At 33.0% G+C, this 17,445-nt stretch overlaps 1 protein-coding gene across 1 annotated transcript in view; it reads left to right on the top strand.

Moving 5' to 3' along the window:
• Window positions 1-17,445, top strand: part of LOC145292122 (HHIP-like protein 2) — a 122,383-nt gene that overhangs the window by 82,493 nt on the left and 22,445 nt on the right. Inside the window, exons 3-4 of the mRNA XM_080138228.1 lie at window positions 826-1,004; window positions 13,595-13,738. Of these exons, the coding sequence (XP_079994354.1) occupies window positions 826-1,004; window positions 13,595-13,738 (323 nt within the window). The remainder of the gene's footprint in view (window positions 1-825; window positions 1,005-13,594; window positions 13,739-17,445) is intronic.

The following is a 17,445-nucleotide window of genomic DNA, read 5'->3' as shown; positions in this document are numbered from 1 at the left end:
TTCTTTCAAATTTCGAAGGATCACGAATAATTCGTTCATTTTTTTTTTATAATTGAAGCATTTTACAATAGCTTACTTGCTTACTAAAGAAAACGAAACGCATTCTGGTGAACATATATTGTTATTAATATTTTAATATTTTTTTAAAATTTGTTTTATTTTACGGTTTTGCATTTCTAATTTCGATACGCAGTCAATTAGTAATAAGAAAAACAGAACAAAGTCACGCAGAGGCGAGAAACATACATACACACGAACGCGAGAAAAAATATACTTTTACTAATATAAAGATTCAGTTTATCATACATTTATTATCGCATCCATGATGCAAAGAAAGTAACATGCACACGAAAACGCGTAAATTGATTAAGTAGTTTTATTTTTATAAATAAAACCATTTTAAGCGATTAATGGGAATTCGTAGACATTATGATGGTGCGCAAGGCTTCTTTTAACATCAATTTCTAAAGCATTGTCCAGGGTGTGGGGGGGGTTAACTAGTGAGGAATTTCAAAATGGTGTCGCATACCGTCGATCGTTGTTTAGGCATAAAATTTAATAATATTTTTTTAAATAAAACTACATCATAAATATTTTGTGTTTTTGTTCGTTTTTTTAGAAGCGCGAGTTAGGCATAAGCGCCTAGTGTTTTTTACAATGAATTTTTTTTTTTTTGTATGTTTTTTTATTTTCGTTTTTAGTTTGTGTTTGTTTGTTTGTTTGTTTGTTCATTCATTTGTTTTTATTTTTATTTATTCTTTTAATTTTTTTATTTTTTTTATTTTTATTTTATTTTTTTTTACATTTATTTCTTACTCTTTCCAGGTCAGTTCTTCTCGGTAAAGTTCTCAGGATTGACGTGGATCGTTTTACAGACGACAAGAATTATTCCATTCCAGCAGACAACCCATTCGTAAATGAATCTAAAAGCCGACCCGAAATTTATGCCCTGGGCATTCGAAATATCTGGCGCTGTGACAAAGATGAAGGCGACAGAATTACAGGTCTGGATAAACAAAAACATAATTATTTATTTTAACGTGAATTCATATGTATTAACATTTTACGATGTTTGATAGGTCTCGTTGTATTTTCTTTTCTCGTTCAGATCTCACCAGTTAAGAGCGATTAATCAGAAGAGGGAGTCAAAGAGGTCTCTACTGGCGATCACTTGATTTACCCGTTCGGAGCAACCCCTTCCAAATTCTTAACCCATCCATTAACACTTCTGTTTCTATTAAAGTTTAAGGGACTATTGTTTAATAATTAAACAATAGTTCCTTATTTAATCCCGGGAGACGCCGTGTCTTCCTGCTACTGAGGATATATTATCAAAATCAGAGATCACAGTAGATTATTAGATAAAGAGGTGAATTAGACTGGTTTTGCTTTTAATTCTTTAAATAGAAATGAAAATTTTTAATGGCTGTGTTTTATTTAATCGGCATTTTTTTATCTTCATCACATAACTGGCATTTTAGTTTCATCTCTTAGGATGAATTAAACTTCATTTAGGAGTAAATAATTCGAACAAAAGTTATGCATCTATTTTGTTTAATGTTATTACGTACACAAACACGTAAAGAAAAGCAGCGCGATATTAGTGGCCTGGCAAGGCAACAGGGGAGACAATCAAGCAAAAACATCCGAAGCAAAAAAAAACTAAAGATGGCTTGCTAAGACACTATATATATATATATATATATATATATATATATATATATATATATATATATATATATATATATCCAATCCGTAACGCGAAGGAGGAAAAAAAGAACTGACGTCTTAGTTGATGTCTCCATGGCCCGTCAGAATTAACTGTAGTCAATCGAAAAGGGAACAATGACTTGCTAAAATGGCGACGCAAAAATCGACCCCTCCTTGTACAAAACGGCCGAGTTTAGGGTGAACGAATTAATCTTTTGTGCCAATTTTTCGATATTTCTCGTCCAAAGATTTGAGGTTTAAAACGATTCTGGTTTGGCCAGGTTCCGTCGCCTCTACGGAAAGTTTTTGTGAGACATACAAACACGCACGCACACACACACACGCGCGCGCGCACACACACATTTTACGACAACCAGTGAAACGAAGCTCAGTGGTTAGACGCCAACAAAGTTCCACAACAATGTCTGGAGCCAGAGTTGCCCTAAAAGAAGGACATATTAACTGTTTGGTGGTCTGCGACTGGTCTCATTCATTACAGTCTTTTGAATGGAGGCTAAACTATTACAACGGAGAAGTACTGTCAACAAATGGACGAAATGAATCAGAAACTTTCACAACATCCAGCATTAATCAACAGAAAAAGTCCAATTCTTCTTCACAACAATATCCGGTGCACGTTGCTAAATCAACCCTGCAAAAGTGGAACAAATTGGGCTACGAAATTCTGCCTCATCTGCCATACTCTCCAGACCCCTCACCTACTGACTACCACTTTTTCAAGCATTTCGATAACTTTGTGTGAGAAATTCCTCAAAAACCTTAGCGTTATCAAAAACAGCTTCAGCGACTTAATCGTCACCAGAACACAGGATTTTTACGTTATTGGAATAAATACCCCTGTTTTGTGTTAGCAAGTGTGTTGATTTTGATTGTGTTTATTTCGATCAATAATTTTTTGTCTGAATTTAAAAGTTAAAAACCGCAAGAATTTTCTTGTCAACCTGATATAAAAGGAATATTGTGTGCATGTGTGTGCGAGTTCGTTCCCTATAGAGTCGAAAATGGCTGGGTCGATTTTTATGAAATTTCACACCAAGGTACTTAATGTGATTGGTAGTTTTCTTAGATAGATTTTGTATTGTAATGTCTTCAATAAGTATCAATAATCGATAATCGAAATAATCCAATTAAAGAAGAAACAGGCGATTTTGATCAAAGTTAACACCAAACTCTAACCCTAACATCACAACTGCATTTGAGATGTTTTATTACCGCACAAGTTGGAAGGCCCGACATATAAAATCAGCAGTAGGTTCTTTGATATGATAGAGGCGCGTTCGAAATGAATGTTTCTGTTTAAAGCACAATTTCGCAATGACACTTGACATTTTCATTTTAAACTTAAATTCAAGCCATTATAACCGCACAAGCATTAATACCAGGCATATTAAATTTACAGTAGGTTGTTTGATATGACAGGTGCGCGTTCGAATTGCTAGCCATTATATATAGAAAATAATTTTATAAAATCTACAGTACGTCCTCCACAGTGCAATGTATACTATAATATATTGTAAACTAAGTCACATGAAAGGCATGTGAACCTTCTTCATGGTACACCGCGATCGGTCCCCAATTGGAGCAGGCAATTAATCGATAGATGGCCATTTAATCCTGGGAAACGTCAGGTCACCCTGCTACTGTGTATATAATCACTAGGGTTATAACAAGAGAATATTAATTATTTTGACTCTCGAGTTTATATCCGACACAGTTAGACACAATTAATCAATCAGAACCACATCACTCTATCTAAAAACATAAGATATTAACTGATATATACCAGAGAGTCAAAATAATGAAAAGAATATGCTGTTGTCATAGCCCTAATAATCACACGATAATGTAAATCGTGGAGCATAACTGTTGGCATAAGAAGTCTATCGTTCAGGTTCGGTCACGTCCGTCGACTTCCACCGGAAACATCAAGCTAGCAAGCACGGTAATAGTACATCAAGCCTGTTAAAGAACCCTGCTGTCCGACAAAAATCAGCATGGCTGCAATGAAATTATGAATGACATCAAAGAATCAACAGACATTACACTAGTGTAGAATAAACTGAAAACGTCTAGACAATCTTGAAACCATATGTTACGAGAAAAACGCTTGGTATGCAGTTGTTGGTAGCATACCAGTTACCAAGTTAATGAGTGGTCTTATCATTAGATTATTATTTTTATGAGTTTTATAGACTCATATTCAGCATTCCTAACTTTTGTTTTGTACAAGAAGATGTGACATGCTGAGTCACCCACTGAGCTCGGCTTGAATTGTTTGCATAACAAAAATGCGAGTTTATAGACCAGTTAAGAAGAATTAAAATACAAAATCAAACATTAGTTTCCATATTTTTATTTACATGGAAGTCACCACTTATCAAGGCCTGAAGGCCACTCGGGGATAAGGGTTATTGCGTGTACAGTAATCAATGGAACAATATTGTAGTAATCGTTAGTAATAGAGATCTGATAACGTGTCTTACTTAAGGAGGCGGTTCATCAGGAACTTGTTTATGTTGGACTTGAAGACATCCAAGTTGTAGTCAGGTGGGAAACAGGCAAACGGAAGAGAGTTCCACAGTTGTGCACTTTTAAGAAAGAAGCTTTGTTCATGGAATCTACGCTTTGGATTTAAGCACAGATAAAGAGGTGGGAAAATCACTGACAGTGGTTTCAGCTAGACGGGTGTTTTTTGTGAAAGATTGGCGAGGGGGGACCAGAGATTGGAGCTCAGACGAGGACTTCACATGGAAATAACGATAAAACAACGACAGGCTCGCAACGTCTCTTTTTTGCTTGTTATATATCTCTCTCGTTATCTCTCTCTCTTTCTCTCTCTCTCTCTCTCTCTCTCTCTCTCTCTCTCTCTCTCTCTATCTATCTATCTATTTACGCTCAGCTATGTTTTAACCAGTATTGTTACTAGCGGTGATATTTACTTTTGTTTATAAGAGGCGATTCATCTGAAGTTTCTGAATTGTTGATACACTGATAATTTGTATTATTTGAATTACACGTATAAATGTTCTCATCTTTTCAAAATGGTGAAACTTTCTATGGAATTCGAAACGATGATTTACTAAGTAGACCTTGTATAGAATTTAATACTATATGGAAAAAAACATTATAAACAATAGATAATTTCACCATAAAGTGTCAAGCTCCATATGACATGAATTCACCGACTAACTGCTATGTCTACCTCCAGTCCACAAGTTAGCGCCACAATATTAACTGCTTGTCTCTCTCCTCCTTTATTTCTTATCCTTCTCTTTCTCTCTACCTTCAAAGTTTTACCCATCTTATACCCTTCTTTTCCATCCTTTCTCTCTCTCCCTCTCCTTCTATTCCTATCCGTGTCTGGTTTAATATTTTAAACTCCCCCTCGCCCCTTACCACCTTCCATGTTTCTTAAATCTTAAAAATTAACTGCTGTTGATGTGGAATTGGAATTGAAATTCTTTTTCTTTTTTTGTGCTTTTTCTAATATCTTTTTTTCCTAATCAAAATAATTATTTCTGCAAACCTCAAAACCCCTGGCCTTGATGGAGGGGGCACTAAAATTTACTGCTATGGTTCCAAATGATCTGAAATAACAGTAAGGGGAGACTTGATTCCAAATATTTCTCATGTGTTATATCTCCCTTCTTTTGGAAATAGGACACGATTATGAATATCTTCAGTATCAAATAATCCTTACACAATGTGAAATTTACTTTATGTATGAAACCAAAGCAGGAAGAGATGACATATGAGAAATATTTGGAATCAAGTCTCCCTTTCAGATCATTTGAAACCATAGCAGCAAGTTTTAGTCTCCCACTCCATCAAGGCCAGAGGTTTTGTGAAAATATCAGATATTTTGTAATTCATATCCAAAACTAGGAAAATAAATGACTTTGATTGAAACATTTTATAGCTGTAAAAAAGTGCCAAAAATAGGCTCTGGATGATGAATGAGCCCTTTTATGTGCGACCTTAAGGGAAAATGTCGCTAAGTCCACGACACAATTCAGGTCATTACCTTTCCAACGAGCCTTCATTAGTTAAATTCTAATCAATAGTCACTGAGATTTAGAACTTATAAAATTGCCAAAAGTCTTTTTGTGTCTTTGTTATGGAGTTAAATGGTAATAAGAACGAAAGAACACTGGATTTTTAGGAACAAACATGTATTCGCATATATTACAGGCAAAAGCAGGTTGAGCAATAACATTCCTCAACGGTAGGGCGTTTGTACACGACCTCCTTGGCCGCGTGCCAATCTCTGACTACTGGGTACCGGTACTCGATGCCTGAAGTGACGTCACTAGAGGAAGTGACGTCATGAAATAGTCCATTATCCCATGGAGGGGCGTCTCCAACGGTCTTTATGGGATCACAACACGTTTATTTAAGTTTAACTTTCTACAATTATTTTGGACTCTGAAGTTATATTTAGATTTGTTAAGTACGATATATATTTTGATATTTGTCAACTTTTTTTTATAATTATAAGCAGGTGTTTCCTTAATTGAGTGTTGGCATTTTTTAGATTGTTGGCTACTACATTAAATAACGTACTTTTTGTTTTTTCTTATGATTTTATAAAGCAGCTGCTTAAAGAAGGTCACACATCTTATGATGGATTACTATTTAGACTTTTAGAAAATCTTTACGAAACATTTTATGGGAACATAATTGTTAAGTTTTGAGACATTGTGTTGAACAAAGATGGCGGCGTAGTTCTGATCAGTAACCAAGATGGCGGCGTAGTTCAGATCAGTAACCAAGATGTCGGCAAAGAATTCCGTCCGTGACGTAGCAAACGGCGAACTGATTGAATCCAAAATTCGACAATTTTTATAATAATTTTGCGACGTTTTCATTGGTTGTTTAGCACAGCCGTTGGTTATAAAAATGATTGGCGAATCCATTCGTCTCATACCCCCATTACAAGTCAAAACTTTTTACAATAATGATGAACAATTTTGTAATTATAATCATTTCATAATAATAATTTTATAATGACGAACAATTGTTTAATAACAATTTTGTAATGATAAATATTATTTAATTATTTGCAATAATAACAATTTTGTAAATATAATAATTTTGTAATAAAATTTTGTAATAATAACAATTATGTAATAATTACAATTGCGAAATGGTAGCAATTTTATAATAATGAAAATTTTTGCAATAATAACAATTAATAATGATAACAATTGTGAAATAATAGCAATCTTTTAACAAAAAGAATTTTATAATAACATTTTTAAATAACATTTTATAGCAAGAACAATTCTAATAATAACAATCATACAATAATAACAATTTTTTTAATAATAAAGAATAACAAATACTTAAAATTTTATAATATAAAAAATATTGTAATAATAGCAATTAATAATGGGAACATAACAATATAAAAATGATTATAATTTTGTGATAACGACATTTCACCAATATTTAATAATAATGACAATTTTATAAAAATAACAATTTTATAATTGCAGTTTTTATATAATTACAATTTTGTAATAATAAGCATTTTGTAATAAGCATATTACAATTATAATAATTTATTACATTAACAATTTTGAAATAATAATAACAATTTTTAAATGATTAAAATTTTGTAATAACATTTTTATAATACCAATTTTGAAATAATTGCGATCTCATATTTATGATAACTTTGTAATAATAATAATAATAATAATAATAATAATAATAATAATAATAATAATAATAATAATAATAATAATAATCTTTTAATTATATAATTACAACAACTAAAATGTTATTATGATGAAAAATTTTAATAATAAGTTTTTATAATAATAACAATTTTGTAATATTTACAATTTTAAATAGTTTTGAAGTAATTATAATTTCGTAATAACAACAATTATGTAATAATAATAATATTTTAATGATATATTACAATTATAATAATTTTACTGTATTAACCCTTTGTAGTAATTACAACTTCATAATAACAATTTTGAAATATTTACATTTTTAATAATAATATTTTTTTTTACATAGGCGTCACCACTTATCAAAGCCGAGACACCACTCAAGGATAAGGGTTAAATAATACTAATAATAATCTTCTAACAATAATATTACTATAAATACACTTTCATTATATTAAAAAAAAATTCATTAATATTGTATCTTGTAATAAGAAATTTTAATGATAGCAATTTTATATTTACAATTCTGTAATAATAACAATTTTGTAATCATTATAATTTAGTAATTATTAAAAGAATTTAAGTATTAACAATTTTATCAGAATAACAATGTTGTGATCATAATATTTTTCATAATAATAATAAATAGATAATAACAGCAATTTTTTAATTAGAACATCTTTGTATAATAATAATAATAATAATAATAATAATAATAATAATAATAATAAGTTTCATTGGTGCATAAAAATATTGTGTGTGTATCCAAAACGATTTGGTTTCCTATTAGCCAATCGCTTTCTTTTTTCAATTTTTCTATGAGGATTAAAGTTTATAATAATCAAACTTTATTTACAGATGCAGCACTTTCGATTCGCCTTACATTTATCTTTAGGTTATTTAATTCTTAAAATCCGGGACTATTTAATACTTGTTCCATATTATTATTATTATTATTATTATTATTATTATTATTATTATTATTAGTAGTAGTAGTAGTAGTAGTAGTAGTAGTAGTAGTGGCTCACAAGGAGCTTTCACACAGGCCTTCATAGATCTTTCCCTGAAAAACAGCCTGTGGTGTTCACTGGAAGCTGAGTGACAACAAGTCTCCCCAGATTTCCAGTACTCTCCACCTCTTTCAATAACATTTGAAAATAAATTTTCATTATCGCAACAGCTGCTTGCCATTGATTTCTCGTTGGCAGCAGCTATTGGTCTTTGCTTGGATTTTAGTGGCAATAAGCCTCCAAAGATCTCAGTTTTCTTCGCACTTATTCAGCTGAGGTCTGGTCAGTTCATCGGTCTTTCCTTCCTCCTTGACTATTTGGTCTCACCCTATTTTTTGCAGGTGGGGGGGGTGATGTGGCAATAGGGTTGTGGCAATAATGTTGGGTTAGAGAACTTATAAATATGCAGTTTCGGTGTTCTTGGTTTCGTGTAGAGTTTCATGTTTTGCCTTTGAAAACTTTTTCCTGGCCCGCACTTGTTGCTCCTGTGTGTTAGTTTTCACATTCAAGGGTTTTTCTTAATATTTCAGTTGTTTTCATGATTGTTGTTCGTTGTATTTTCCCAGTCATTCCTTTGATTCCAATTTCTCCTATTCTTTTTTCAAGGTTTTGGGGGATTCTTCCTAGTGCTCCTACTATTATAGGTATTATTTTGATTTTCTTCGTCTTCCATATCCCTTTCAGATCTCTGTATTTGCTCCATTTCTCCTTTTCTTTGATATTCACCCTGTGGTCAGCTGGAACAGCAAAGTCTATGATTTAAAAAGATTTTTCTTTCTTCTTAATTATTACGACATCTGGTCTTCTCTTGCTTGGATGGGTTTATCAGTTTGTATGTCCATGTCCCATAGGACTTAGTGATTCTTGTTTTCAAGTACTGTTGCTGACTTCTGTTTGTACCATTTGTCTGTGCATTCGAGATGCAGTTGTTTGCATAATTTCCAGTGTACTACCCTTCCCACTTGGTCGTGTCTGTTCTTGTATTCCTTTTGGGACAGTTTGCTGCATTCACTTATTATGTTTTATCATCTCGTCTCTTTGTCCACAAAGTCTGCATTTGCTGTTTTCTTGTGTTTTGTCGATCTTTACTTTGATGTGGTTTGTTCTTATCAAGTTGTCTTATGCTGCAGTCATTAGGGATTCAGTTTCTCGGCTTATGTGCTATTGTCGCATCCATGTCCAGGTGTTTTCATCCTTTGTCTCTCTTTTTCTGTTTTATTGATTTTTTCTGTGCCTCTCGCTACTATAATTATTCTTTCAGTGTTTTGCATTAAGTATTTTTCTAGTTCATTTTGTTGTCATTCACACAATCTTCTATATTAACCAGTCCCCTCCCGCCATCTTTCCTTTATTATTATTATTATTATTATTATTATTATTATTATTATTATTATTATTATTATTGGCTCACATGAAGCTTTCACACAAGTCAGCAAACGATCTGATTGGAGACCTGTGATGTTCTCTGGAAGCTGAGTGACACTATTCTCCCCAGACGTCCAGCTCTATTCTCCTCCTTCGATAGCATTTGCAAATAAATTTGCATCATCGCAACAGCCTCTTACCATTGATTTCTCGCTGGCAGTAGCCATTGGTTTATACTGGAATTTGAGTGGCACTAAGCCTCCCCAAGATTCTAGTTCTCTTTGCACTTGTCCAGCGGAGGTCTGGCCTGTGCTCCTTCCTCGGTCTTTCCATCCTCCTTGACCCTTCTCGGCTCTTTGGTATCAATCACTTTTCTATTGGGGGGAACGGTGGTGAAACAATGGAGGGATGCATGATGGGGGTGTAGAGCATGTAGATCTGCAGCTTCGGTGTTCTTCATTCCCTGTAACGTTTCTTCGTTATATTGTCTTGTGTTATTCTCCGCATTCAAGGGTTTTCCTTAATATTTCAGCCATTTTCCTTATCGTTAGGCGTTGTATTTTTGCAGCCATTCCTCTCATTCCAATTTTTACAGGTTTTTCGGAATTGTTCCTAGTGCTCCTACTATTATTGGTACTATTTTGCTTTTCTTCATCATCCAAATCCCTTTTAACTCTCTGACTAGTTCTGTGTATTTGCTTCGTTTCTCCTTTTCTTTCATACTCACACTGTGGTCAGCTGGGACAGCAAAGTCTACGATTTGACAGGATTTCTCTTTCTTGTTAATTATTACGACATCTGGTCTTCTTGCTTGGATGGGTGTCCGTCTGTATGTCCATATCCCATAGGATTTTGTGGTTCTCGTTTTCGAGTGCTGTTGCGGGTTTATGCTTGTACCATTTATCTGTACGCTCAAAATGCAGCCGTTTGCACAATTCCCAGTGCACCGCCCTCTCCACTTGGTCATGCCTGTTTTTGTATTCCTTTTGGACCAGTTTGCTGCATTCACTTACTATATGGTTTATCGTTTCGTCTCTTTGTCCACAGAGTCTGCATTTGCTGTTTTCTTGTGTTTTATCGATACTTGCTTTGATATGGTTGGTTCTTATCGAGTTATCTTGTGCTGCAGTTATTAGAGATTCAGTTTCTCGGTTTATATATCTTTTTTGCATCCATGTCCAGGTGTTTTCGTAATTCTCATCTTGTCATTTTTATGAATCTTCCATGGAGTTGTTTATTTCTCTTTTCTCGTTTTGTTATTTGTCTCTCTGTTTTCTGTTTTATTGGTTTTCTCCATATCTCTCACTGCCATAATTATCCTTTCAGTGTTTTGCATTATGTATTTTTCTATATCTTTTTTTGTGTCCTTCACACAGTCTTCTATACAGATCAGTCCTCTCCTGCCGTCTTTCCTTTTTGCGTAGAGTCTGTCAATATCGTCCTTTGGGTGCAGTGCATTATGCATAGTCATGAGTTTCCTGGTTTCCTGGTCGAGTTGTCTCAGTTCTTCTTTTGTCCATCCTATAAACGGTCCAGAGTATCTTACTAGTGACACTGCCCATGTATTTATACCTTTTATTAGGTTTCTGCTGCATAATGTAATTTCCAGGAGTTTTCTTGTTCTCCTGAGGTATTCCTTTCCAATTTTCTCTTTCATTTCTGTTGCTCTGATGGTGTCCGCTTCCAGAATTTCCAAGTATTTATAGTCGTCTTGTTCCCCTTGTTCCTCATTTCTGTTTGGTTGGGTAGTTCTATGCCTTCTGTCGTTTCTAGTTTTCCCTTTTTTATAACTTGTAGTGCGCACTTTTCCATTCCAAATTCCATTTGAATATCTTGGCTGAAGATCCTGGTAGTGTTAATTAGTGTCTCTAGCTCCTTTTCGGTCCTTGCAAAAAGTTTCAGATCGTCCATGTACATCAGGTGGTTCGTTTTTTCCTCTGTATTGGGGAACTTGTATCCGGCTTGGCACTTTCTCAGAATACTGTTCAAGGGCATCATGGCTATGATGAACAGTAAAGGTGATAATGAGTCTCCTAGGAAGATGCCTCTTTGTATGTTAATTTCTGTTACGTGTTGTCCATCAGCTGTCAATTCCAGTCTCCATGTTTTCATTGCAGTTTCTATTACATTGGTGATTCCGCTTGGTATTTTATACATTTTTAGGCATTCTATTATCTATACTTGGGGGATCCTGTCATACGCTTTTTTGTAGTCGATCCATGCCATACCTAAATTTTTCCTCTTCCTTTTTACCTCCTTTAGGATCTTTTGATCAACATATAGCAGATCATGTGTTCCTCTTTTCCCTTTTTAGCATCCTTTCTGTTCCTCGGGGATGAGTCCACGGTTATTCAGTGGGTGGTAGATTTGTTCCCTCAGTTGTGCTGCCAGTATCTTCCACATGGTGTGTAGACACGTGATTGGCCTATAATTGCTGGGGACGGTTCTCTGTGTCCTTCTGTAGCAGTGTGGTTCTACCTTTTGTCCAGCCTGGCACGTTTGCTTCCTGTATACAACTTCTCAGGTTTTGGGCTAACCTTTCGTGTAAGGTTGTAAATTTTTTGAACCAGTATGCATGTATCCCGTTGTGCCCTGGTGCTCTCCAGTTTGCTATTTTTCCTATGTTTCTCTTTAGGGTTTCCTTGCTGATTTCATTCACTGTTCCTTCTTCGATTTGTTGTAATTCTTCTTTCATGTCTTTCAGCCATTCGGCATTTCTATTGTGTTCTCGTCGCTCTTCCCATATGTTACTCCAGTAGAGTTTTGTTTCTCTTGGATTTGGTTGTTCTGTCTTTGTTTTTCCTCTGTTCACATTTTGGTAGAATTGGCGTTAATTGGTTTCAAATGTTCTGTTTTGTTTGCATTGTTCAGATTTATATCTATATCGTCTCAATCTCGCTTCTTTTGCTTTTATTTTTTGGTCCAGTTCTTCATGTTTCTTGCTTAGCCTCCCCCTGCCAGTTGCATTTCCAATATTCCATTTTCTCCACATTGCTTTCTTTCTGTTGTTGTTCCCAGTTGTTTTTCTGATTTGAGATTAATACTTACCATTTTGGCGCCTGCGTAAATGAGGTTGTTTAAGTCTGTGATTGTGTTTGTTGGGATGTGTGGGAAGAGCTTGTTATTATTATTATTATTATTATTATTATTATTATTATTATTATTATTATTATTAAATAGTTATTACTTGAAAGTCTTATTTTTACAAAATTGTTATTTGTAAAAATTATTATTATTATCATTATTATTATTATTATTATTATTATTATTATTATTATTATTATTATTATTATTATTATTATTATTCTTACAAAAGCAACATTATTTAAATTTTTATTTTTTACATCCGCCTCCACCGGGATGGGGAAAGATCAGATTGGGTAGGCGGAGGGTGCTGATACATAGGAAGCTAAAAGGGATGATGGTTGGAATCCTGTAATTTTGGAAAAATGGTTTTATTGTTCAGGTTCTTTGCATCTTAAATATTTTGGGTTGGTTTTTTGAGGAAAATTGTTATTTTGGTTTTTGACTTTACAGAACACGATTGAGTTTTGCAAAGGAAAAGAAAAGAACAATAACAACAGTGTGTGGTGTATTTTAGGTCAGGGAGCTAGTATCTTCAGATAATCTGCCGAGGAAAGTGCACGAATGCCAATTGGTAAAGCACACATTGAAAAAGAAAAATGTACTTGCTTTCAAATTGAACAAAACTAATTTTAGTTTTCCTAAAATATCGTTTTCTCCTTTATCTATTTTCACTTTGGCTTTGTTTTATTTTATTTCAAATGTTTCTGATTAATTTAGGTGAACACAAAGGCCGAATCATTTGTGGAGATGTCGGACAAGACGCATATGAAGAGATTGATATATTATACAAGGGAGCGAATTATGGCTGGAATGGAAGAGAAGGATATCAATGCTATCATCCAAAGTTTTGTGGAAAAGTAGGTGTGTATAATATTATGTGTCAATTTGTGCATATATATATATATATATATATATATATATATATATATATATATATATATATATATTCAGAATAAAATTCTCATATGAAATTCAATATCCTTTTCATTTTGAACCAAATATATAAGTTCCCTTACTCTATGATATTTAAAAACTTTAAAAACTTTTAATCATGATTTTCTATGTTTATTGCTTTTAGCAAATTAGGTATAAACCATTATAATATTTGTTAATATTTTCTCCTCTGAGGAGATGGGCAGAGATCGAAAACCTATAGGTTAAGCAGATATACTAATTTAAATGTATCCTTTGTCTTGCATGTAATAAAAATTTCTAGATTTGAAATTTAACCATTTCACGTGATAAAATTTTAATTTAAAACTGCATTCGTTATATTTTTTTTACATTTTTTTAAATGTAAAAAAAATATAACGAATGCAGTTTTAATTCCTAGAAAAAAAAAATTTAACCTATCACAGACTTAGCATCTAGATAATCCGACTTCGGTGGGTACTAGAAAGCTGATTGGCTAACTAGAAATCCTCAACATATATAAAAACAAGGAGTAACCGCAGAATTCGCGCATAAGCCTGACGAATCCTACAGTGGATGAAACGCAGAATATTCAGTGTAGCTTAATCGCCATATATATTTTATAAATTACTATATATATATATATATATATATATATATATATATATATATATATATATATATATATATATATATATATGCGTTTTATTTTATATTACCGTATTTTTCTGTTTAGTTACATTATTGTTTCAGCTACGTGTGCACCCACATCAAATCATTAAAAACCTCCACTAATGGAAATATTGCGTATATGCACCTAGGAATGAGTTTATGTTTATATCTATGTATACTCATATCTACGTTTAACGAAAGTATTACGTCTATATATCCACGAATGAATTTAGATTTACATCTGTGCAGACGAATATGTCTATACCAATAACTGTCTATATACTTTGGAATGTGTGTATGTGTATATACGCATGTATGAGTCCATGCGTGTGTTCGTGTATACATGAGGGTATCGATATATGTACGTACCTATGTATGGGTATGTGAGAGAATATGTGCCCGCTACCTGCTGTCCACATATGTATATATGAGCGTGCAGGTGTGTGTATGTCGATGTATGTGTTCACGAGTATAAGTACCTGTATGTGCGCGTATGCTTGCATATATGCGTGGGGATGCATGTATGTCTGAATCAATATATGCATGTAGACTCATGTATACGCTTGCATGGATGTATTGATGTTGTGTGTGTGCCTGTATATGTGCGCATCCATGCTTACACGCACGTATTCAACTTAACACTTTTAGGTCAATTGAGGTCAACGGGAGCAATGCGGGTGTATATGTATGCATGTATGCATATGCGCATATATATATATATATATATATATATATATATATATATATATATATATATATATAACTACTTCATTTACTTACATAAAATTAATATACGAAAGTATAAATTTATGCGTGAACTTTAAGTATTTACTTCAAAAGTGCTCAATACGTAGGTAGAGCTAGTTACTAAGTTATAAAATATATATATTTTATAACTTTATATATATATATATATATATATATATATATATATATATATATATAATGAGTAAATGATAAATGGTAAAAAAACTGAAGAAAGTGCTGAATACTGCTGTCTGCTTGGTTACACATGTTTTGATTGCCGAGTTGTGGTAAAGATCCGATAATTTCATCAGACTTCACAGTATATACATAATACTGTCCCACGTTTATACGTATTATTAATTATTATAAGAAATAAATGACACAGACAAATATATATCATCGTAGCTCGCTGTTTTGTTCATTAAATTGCTCCGTATTTTGTTTTGATTTTTTTTAAGAGACATGGTTACTGTATCGTGAAATATGTAGTTTGTTTATGTTTTCCTTTCCGTTGTACTATTCGGAGTTAGTATTTTTGGAGATCCTGTTATCTTTATCATCCAAATGCGAAGTGCAAAAATACGGTAGTGATGCCACATTATTTTGAATTGTGTAAGTTGTTATGTAGTGGGGTGCGTGTATATAAACAGTGTCGATTATACGTTGTGACTAAACTGTCCTAGTGGCTAAACTGTCCTTCTATTATTGCATGTATGCAAAATGTTCGTTGTGTGTGCGGCCGGTTCTTCGCCAATACACGTATTTTACAAACGCGGCACAAACTTTTACGGACAGCGTTTCTTACAATCAAACGATGTCTCAGGCCAAAGGAACCACATACCTCCTTATTTGTCCAAACCCCGAAAAGATGCCATAATAACGAGTTATATTTTACATAGTCTCTATTCGTCTTATGGATTCCCTTGTCAGAGTTTTGCACGCTGGTTCTCTTTTTACATTTTCACTTCTTCCATTCTGCATTGTCCCCACGTTTGTTTTATAACGCGTTTCCCGCCAACTAATTAATTTGATCTCTGCTAATAATTACGTTAGCAAAGCAGACCAAAGCACATGTCGTTTATGTAAGCTAAACCTGGTTTAATTACTGACCAAATTCCAATCTATTTTAAAATTCCTAAATCGACTTTGTTTATTTTATTTCTGAGTTAAATCTCTAACTTAACATTCCGAGCTGTAAATACACATTTTCCGAAATCTAATTGTTTTCTGCTTTCAATAGTAATAATAAACTAGGTTACACGACGTTGTCCGATCAATATCTAACAAAGTTACATTCGTTTAAAAATTGGCTTTTACAGAATGTATTCTTCTCATTGAATGTTTATTTTAATTTTTGTTTTTGTATATATGATTTTTTTTTAAATTTTACAATTCATATCCACGTTGATCATTTTGTTCAGTATAATTTTTATTTTCACTTCGATATATTTTGGTATATTTGGATGAAATATCCAAAGTTGACACAGTATGCATTTCCATGCTTATACTATCTAACCACTATATTGGTTTTCCTCGAATAGAACTCTTCAATGTCACTTTAATATTTTCTATTTTCAAACTTTTCTTACTTCTTTATGTGCAAAACTGTCACGCAAAAAAGGTATATTGAAGCATGTGTTTTATTTTTAACTAGCAAGGAGCACCCAGCATTTTCCGTTTGTAAAATACGCTTCAATATGTTTTAATCTATGCAGATTTCGTATTTATTATTAGAGAGACAATTCTATAATTGAATATTATATTGTACTTAATACATAGTACTGATTTCAAAAGTTTAAAAAATGACTTGGCTGCCATCACCTAGAATCGAAACCAAAACATTTAGCGCGCTAACCATGTTCCCTACTGTTTGACCTATGAACAGATAGATAATAAAAGTTTAAAATTAAGCCATTTAAAGCTATGAATGAATTTGTGCATGCTCAAAAGTAATAGAAATATGTTGGCAAGTTCAAATGAACATTTTGCATTTCAACATGCTGACATATTTCTGTATTCATTATTCATCTACTCATCCAAAGATTTTCCTCTTTATAAACCATCCTTGGTGTATGATTACTATTTCCTGTTAATTTCAGTGGTATGTAACCAGTAGTTTAAGAGTTTATCGGTTAAATATTTTCACACAAGCATACACAAACATACATGCATCTATTGTTTTATTTATATAAGATTTTTAACTTTTGAATATTTCCATTTAACTCATCATCATCATC

Source organism: Euprymna scolopes, chromosome 13 (genome assembly GCF_053919585.1).
Source record: "Euprymna scolopes isolate OS-2025 chromosome 13, ASM5391958v1, whole genome shotgun sequence".
In the NCBI taxonomy this organism is placed as follows: Eukaryota; Metazoa; Mollusca; class Cephalopoda; order Sepiida; family Sepiolidae; genus Euprymna; species Euprymna scolopes.
Note: the sequence above shows the minus strand (reverse complement) of the source record. Positions and strands in the feature narration are given on the sequence as shown.